The sequence below is a fragment of the Orycteropus afer genome, unplaced genomic scaffold, assembly GCF_000298275.1.
Source record: "Orycteropus afer afer isolate SDZICR_OR568_19922 unplaced genomic scaffold, OryAfe1.0 scaffold00075, whole genome shotgun sequence".
NCBI lineage: Eukaryota > Metazoa > Chordata > Mammalia > Tubulidentata > Orycteropodidae > Orycteropus > Orycteropus afer.
Window position 1 is genome coordinate 10,353,958 of NW_006921662.1, and position 8,220 is coordinate 10,362,177.

Sequence of the window (8,220 nt, forward strand, 5' to 3'; positions counted from 1 at the left end):
GAAGCTGATTGCAACTCACAGTGACCCTACAGGACAAAGTAGAACTGTCACATAGGGTTTCTAAGGCTGTAAATCTTTAGAAAAGCAGATTGCTTCATCTTTCTCCCATCTTTCTCTTCATCTTTCATATCATCTTGGAGTGGCTAGTGGGTATGAACCATTGACCTTTTCATTATCAGCTGAATGCCTTACCCACTGTACCACCAGAGCTCCTTACCCCCTCACCCAAGTTTCTGCTGAAGGCAATGTTGGTTAGTTACAAACTCTCCTAGACATTTTAGAGAGCAGATTTTTAATATTTTCTTAAAAAAATACAAAGGAAATTAACTCTGTGGGTCAACACAATTTGCAGAAAGGGGAAAAAATGTAATTTCAGAGCAAAGGAAAAGTGCATCTTTGTTTAGGTTATTATTATCCTACATACACTATACCCATAAATCAAAATTTCACTCCACAACACAGAGGAAACTTGAATGGTAGCTCAGATATGGTCATATCAGAGGTACTGGAGTTAACAAGAGTTTTGGTTCTCTTGGATTCTTGTGGGATAATAACTGATTGTACTGGGATGAATAAAAACTACTCTAAAGACCAGTAAAGGAACTTGATAGGAGGAAAAGGATAAATGTACCAAACACAGCAGTAAACATCACTTCTTAGTAGAAGTGTAATCAGCTAGCTGAACTACTAGGCTGCTGCCACCACCACCCCATCCCAAAATAAATAGTGTAATAGTGTAGTAATAAGTGTAATAGTGTAGTAGTATTTGATTTAATAAGGATAGTCTCCCAACCATTCAAGGTAACCCTCGCCATGGCTAGATGAAGCCTGGCAGATTAAGACGATTGTAAATTCACAGGTACTTCTAATTTATCCCCAGGCATACGGAACTTTCACATTTATGCCATCTTCTAACATCACATTTGTTCACTTTGTTATTCTCTCAGATGGTCATCAGTGACAAGATGTGCAATACTCTACTTTAGAGACCTTGGGGAAATGAAAAAATTCTTCAAATAATACACCCTTTTCTGTCTCCTAGGTGATATGTTAGTGATACTCTAAGTTCAGTCAGTTTACTTCACTTAACTCTAATACCAACCTCTCAGATGCCAATGTGTCCCCCTAAGGGAGCATATGATGAATCTCTCCTCTTGACAGGACTCTCCATTTTATCTGCTCTAAAATGGTAGTGTTACCCTAGCTACCTGTAGACTAGAAAATATATTTGTTCTTTGGTGGGGGGAACGATGGGGGATTTGGCCCATACCAAACTTACTCAAGTTGGTATCTTTCCAATCATTTAGTATGGATACTGCAGACATCTATTAGGCCAGACTCACCTTAGTTCTTTGCAATACATGAAGCACAACATATATATATTCTCCCAAGCACATGATGAGACAAAGTGCTCCCTAGACCATGAAGGAGAGATGATCATGGTCTCCCACATCCATTCAATGTGCATTCTCTTTCCTTGAGTGTCTGTTACCCATCCTTCTTAAGGACAGCTATCATTGTGAGGGGGAGTATGTGTTAAATAAGTACAATCATCACTGCACTGGTGCCTGTAATCACCCTGTGCACATAGTGAGAAACAGACATTCTGGAAAGGATCCTTGATTCTCCCCCAAGCTGTCCCTTAGACTGGTCACTAGCTCTGGCTGATGCTCCTCCAACAACAGTCACTTCTCTCGGAGAACACACACACCAGCATCACAGCGCTGGGTTCCCATGGATGTCACAACTTCCCAGTTGTCAATAATAGGGTCATAGCATTCAATGCTACTGAGGAGGGAATTCCCATCATACCTGAGTGGGGAAAAGAAAAAAATAAGAAGAAATTGAGCTTTCAATTCTTTTCCATACAAGTCCTTCATTAAGGTTGCTACTGGAGACATCTTACCCAAACCCTGTCTCCATCCAGAAATGAGGAGGGATAACAGATTCTTGATAACTCCAGCCTGGTTTCTAAATCCTTACCCTGCAATTGCATAGAGTCTCCCCCGAAGCACTGTGGCCCCTACATAGCATCGTGGAGTGGTCATACTAGTGACAGTTGTCCAGGAATCAGTGCGAATGTTGTATGCTTCAACGGAAGAAAGGTGGGCTGTACCATCAAAACCCCCCACCACATAAATATGGTCATTCAGCAGGGCTACTCCTGCACCTGGGAAAAAAGATGGTATGGTAAATGAATGCTACTAAGGATCTGAATTCTAGAAACAAAACACAGCCAGTGATGGTAGGTCAATTCTACGGTAGCTGAGGTGAGGGGTAGATCTAGAATATTTGGTCCAGCACAGGTTGTCTCATCATTAATTTAGAGCTCAATTGCTCTTCATTAGGAGAAAAAAAGGGAGTGACAGAAGGAAGACAATAAAGGTAGAAAGAGGGAAAGAAGTTATGACTATGGTTCTGGAGCAATTTTTACCTACATGAAATAAGCTGGAATAACAGTGTTTTCTCTCTTCTTATATTTCAGCCTAATCTACTTCAAGAATTTCTTAGTGAAGGTAAATAGCTATGCATGCATTGAAGATTTTATTAAACAGATATTTACTGGCAGAAGGAAGACTAGGCAATCTATTTCAGTAAAGATTTACCACCTTGGAAACCCAATGGGGGTCGCTGTTAGTCGAAATCGACTTGATAGCAGTGAGTTTAGATTGGTTTGATTTGAACATTTATTTAACAAGTACTATATTTGACTGTCCACCATTCATCCATCAAGTTTGTCATAATATGGTGGCTTGCATGTTGCTATAAGGCTGGAGGCTATCCCACTGGTAGTTCAAACACCAGCAGGGTCACCCATGATAGAAAGGTTTCAGCAGAGCTTCCAGACTAAGACAGACTCAGAAGGAGGAAGGGGCCATCCACTTCTCAAAGAACTGGCCAGTGAAAATCTTAAGAATAGCAGTGAAACACTTACCTGATATATTACTGGAAAACATTACAAATAGCTGAAACGTTGTCTTATACAGTGCCAGAAGATGAGCCTCTCAGGAGGGAAGGCACTCAAAATACGACTGGGCAAGAGCTGCCTCCTCAAAGTATAGTCTACCTTAATGACATGGATGGAGTAAAGCTTTCAGGACCTCCCATTTGCTGACATGGCACGACTCAAAATGGGAAGAAACAGCTGAAAACATCTATTAATAATCAAAACATGGAATGTATGAAGTATGAATCTACGAAAATTGGAAGGTGTCAAAAAAGTAATGGAATGCATAAAGATTGATACTCTAGGCATTAATGAGCTGAAATGGACTGGTTTTGGCCATTGTGAATCAGACAAGCATATGATCTACTATGGCGGGAATGACAAATCGAAGAGGAATGGTGTGGCATTCATCGTCACAAAGACTGTTTTAAGATCTGTCCTGAAGTACAATGCTGTCAGTGATAGGATAATATCCATACGCCTACATGGAAGACCGTTTAATACTATTATTATTCAAATTTACCCACCAAACACCAAAGCCAAAGAAGAGGAAATTGAAGATTTTTTTTTACCAACGTCTGCAGTCTGAAACTGATCAAACATGCAATCAAGATGTGTTGATTATTACTGGTGAATGGAATGCAAAAGCTGGAAACGAAGCAACACCAGTAGCTGGAAAATATGGCCTTGGTGATAGCAATGACACCAGAGATCGCATGACAGATTTTTAGAATACCAACGACTTATTCACAGCGAATACCTTTCTTCAACAACATAAACAGAGGCTATACACGTGGACGTCACCAGATGGAATACACAGGAACCATATTCAACTACATCTGTGGAAAGAGGCGATGGAAAAGCTCAGTATCTTCAGCCAAAACAAGGCCAGTAGCTGACTGTGAAACAGACCATCAATTTCTACTATGCAAGTTCAAATTGAAGACAATTGAAACAAGTCCACAAGACCCAAAATATGACCTTGATTATATCCCACCTGAATTTAGAGACCATCTGAAGAAGAGATTTGACACATTAAACATCAATGATAGAAAACCAGACGAACTGTGGGATGACATCAAGAACATCATCCACAAGGAAAAGCAAAAGGTCATTAAAAAGACAGGAGAGAAAATGGATGTTAGAAGAGACTCTGAAACTTGCTCTTGTATGGAGAACAGCTAAAGCAAATAGAAATGATAAAAGAGCTGAGTAGAAGATTTCAAAGAGTTGCTTGAATACACAAAGTCAATTATTATAATGAAATGTGCAAAGACCTAGAGTTAGAAAAGCAAAAGGAAAGAACACACTTCGCATTTCTCAAACTCAAAGAACTGAAGAACAAATTCAAGCCTCAGAGTTCTGGTAAGATGGCAGAATAGGCAGAAAGACTGCACAGAAAAGAAAAGGAAAACCAATTAACACAGACACAGAAGATAATCCTGGACCCGTGAGCTTTGAAGGGAAGGATATATAAGTGGACTAAACTTCAACTGACAGAAGAATTTGCATGAAAACACCAAAAAAGGAGACATACAGAGCTGTGGTCTGGCAGTGATTCTGACAGCACAGACAGCTCGAATATTGCCGAGTGGTGGTAGGACCTAACAATTACCTAAAAATCAGCCCTGCTAGCCAGGGACTGCACATAGGACTGCTCTGGTAGTTGGTGAATAAAAGGGGAAGCACCGAAGAGGAAGGCGTGCTGAGCTATGGATTTCTGCCTGTCCGGAGGAAGCAGCCATTTTGAATGTTTACAAAATGGTTTGATCATTTTGGGTATTTAGAGCAATAGGGTTCTCCCAAATTCCAGGGACTTAAGAACAGGCTCCACTTGCCAGGAACCACAAGGACATTCCGGACTCCAACGACAAGAAAGGTGCAACATTCCTCCTTGCTCCTCTTATAACCCACACCCTCTTGGTGAATGGAGGTATGGCCCTTCCTCACTCCCACCCACCTTCTAGGGCGGTAGGAATTCCATCCCAGTCTGTGCACTTGGACTGAGCCTGGTGCTCTGCGCTGATTTCTTTTCTTTTTTTTTTTTTTTTTGGAGTGGGGGTTTGTTTGTTTAAAAATTACTGCTACTATTATTATTTTTGTCCCCTTCTTATTATTCTTTATTCTTCCCTTCCCAGGTTCAAGTTTTCAGCTTTTTCTCTTTTTCCTGTTCCAATTTTCTTTTCTTTGTTGTGGTTAACCCTATTCCTTGTTTTTCTTTTTGCGTTTTTCCCATTTGTTTCTTCATTATTCTCCTACTCCACCTTTTTTCTCTTACTGCCCTCTCCCCAGATATTGTGGTATTTTTTCTCCCCCGTGTTCTTTTTTTGGTTATTGTTCCTGCGTGATTTTTGTCAGTGTGTTTTTTGTTCATTTGCTTTTATTTTTTTGATGGTTATTCAACTGTTATTTTTGTCTGAGTGCGAGACAGCAAGAGTCCCCATGTGACACAACTACACCCACACCCCCTGCATATTCACTTACTGAGTGAGAGCCACCACTTCCTTCTCCACCAATGGGCCAACGGCCAATGATAAACAACCACTAAGAAGAGCCTGACTCACCCTTAGTTACTTTTAACAAACAGTTAACAGAGATCTAAATATAACGATGCCACAATATCTCAGAGATAACAGACCATCACAGTCCACACAAAGAAGCAAGATAAAGTGGTAGAAACAAGGGAGCAGGATACAGACCCAGAACATATTTCTGAGGAAGAAGCAGCACTGGAACTCCTTGGTAAGGAATTCTAAAGAATCATATTTAGGTATTTTCAAAGGACTGAGGGACAGATCAAGAAAAACACAGACAAAACGCTGGAAAAATTGTGGAAGAAAATAAAAGAACAAAATGACAAAATAAATGAAAAATTAGAAATGATTCTAAATCTACAATTAAAAATCCAGAAGATTAATACTAAATTGTCAGAAATAGGTAACACATTGAAAGAGCAAAGGAGGAGAACTGATGCAATGGAAGACAGAATTAATGAGATTGAAGACAAATACCTGAATACTTCTTTGGAAAGGGATCAATTAGAAAAAAGATCAAAACAAAATGAAGAAAGACTAAGGTTCATGTGGGATACCATTAAAAAGGAATAACCTACGTATAACTGGAACTCCAAAGCTGGAAGAGAAAAATAAAACCACTGAGAAAACTATCCAATATTTCTTATAAGAGAACTTCCTTGATATGATGAAAAATGAGAATATATCCATTCAGGAAATCCAACGAACCTCAAACAGGAGAGACCCCAAAAGAAAATCACCAAGACATATCATCATCAAACTCATCAAAACCAGAGACAAAGAAAGAATCCTGAAAGCTGTATGGGAAAAACAAAAAGTTACAGAAGCCTGAACAATACAATCCACCAACCTGACCTTATAAACAGTAAGAATAGGCTCTGATTTCTCAGCAGAAACCATGCAAGCGAGAAGGCAATGGGATGGTATATATCAAACTCTGAAAGAGAAAAATTTCCAAACAAGAATGATATACCTAGCAAAACTGTGCCTCAAATATGGTGGTGAAATTAGGAGATTTCCAGATAAGCAGAAATTAAGGGAATTTGATAAAACCAGACCAACCTTACAAGAGATACTAAAGGGAGTCCTTTGAACAGAGAACCAAAAATAGCAAACAACAAGTGACCATTAATACACAAGATGACATAACCCAGAAACCACCGCTATGGACATATCCAAAGTAAAATAAGCCTACAAGATTGTAAACAGGGAACAAGAGAAATCAATCGGCAAGTGAGGACAACTAAAAAACCAAAAAGAGGGAAAATACTGTGTAGTTACAGAACTTCTAAATGGTGAGGAAGTCAAGAGAGTTGCAAGACAGAATGGACTGTTCTAAACTCAGGGAGAATATTATAAATCACAGGGTAACCTTAAAGAAAAATGATAAACCTTAAGTCACAATAAAAGGAGGACAAGGACAAATATTCAGCAAATACTAAAACAACAGCAAGAAAGGAAATGGTAACACAATTCATAAACATAATGAGCTCAGCACAGAAAATAATATGGAACAAAGAAACCAGGAACACCATGAAAAAACACATAATAAAATGACAGCAACCAATTCATACTTGTCAGTAATTACACTGAATGTTAATGGATTAAATGTACCACTCAAGAAATGGAGAGCTGCAGATTGGATAAGAAAACAAAACCCATCAATATGCTGTCTACAAGAGACACATCTTAGAGACAAAGACAAAAATAGACTAAAAATCAAAGGTTGGTAAAAGACATATCAAGCGAATGGCAACCGTAAAAAGATCAGGAGTGGCAATATTAATTTCCGATCAAATTGACTTTAAGACAAAAATCACCATACAAGACAAGGAAGGACATTATATAATGATTAAAGGATCAATTGAACATGAAGATATAACAATAATAAATATTTATGGACCCAATGAAAGAGCTCCAAAATACATAAATCAGACTTTCAAAGAGTTGAAAAGGCAAATAGATGACTCCACAGTCATAGTGGGAGACTTTAACACACCACTTTCAATTAAAGATAGAACAACTGGAAGGAAATTCTCAACAAAGATGTAGAAGAGCTAAACAATACAATCCACCAACTTGACCTTATAGACATCTACAGACCACTTCACCCAACAGCAGCACAACATACATTCTTTACCAGTGCATATGGAACATTTTCCTTGATAGACCATATGTTAGGCCATAAAGCCAGCCTTAATAAATTTTAAAATATTGAAATATTGCAAAGCATCTTCTAAGATCACAATGCTAGAAATCAACAATAGGAAGATCAACGGAAAAAGAGTAAACACATGGAAACTGAACAATACCCTCCTTAAGAAAGACTGGTAAGAGAAGAAATAAAAAGTGAAATTGAAAAATTCATTGAATCAAATGAAAACACAACATACCAAAATCTTTTGGACACAGCAAAGGCATTCATCAGAGGCCACTTTATAGCAATAAATGCACACATCAAAAAAAGAAGAAAGAGCCAAAATCAACATCTCCAACAATTAGAAAAACAACAGCAAGAAAAGCCTACAGTCACCAGAAGAAAGAAAATAATCAAGGTTAGAGGATAAATCAATGAAACAGAAAATAGAAAAAATCAACAAGACCAGAAGTTGGTTTTTTGAAAAGATCAATAAAACTGACAAATCACTGGCAAATTTAACAAAGGAAAAGAGGGAGAGAATACAAACAACATGAGTAACAAATGAAACGGGTGACATCACAACAGAACTAACTGAAATA

The 8,220-nt window shown here is 38.4% G+C and overlaps 1 protein-coding gene across 1 annotated transcript in view; it reads right to left on the bottom strand.

Annotated features, from left to right (window-relative positions):
* Positions 1-1,685: 1,685 nt before the first annotated feature.
* The window catches only part of KLHL12 (kelch like family member 12), a 51,318-nt gene continuing 44,783 nt past the window's right edge, over positions 1,686-8,220 (bottom strand). Inside the window, exons 11-12 of the mRNA XM_007941145.2 lie at positions 1,984-2,170; positions 1,686-1,812 (exon numbers count right to left, since the gene is read on the bottom strand). Of these exons, the coding sequence (XP_007939336.1) occupies positions 1,686-1,812; positions 1,984-2,170 (314 nt within the window). The remainder of the gene's footprint in view (positions 1,813-1,983; positions 2,171-8,220) is intronic.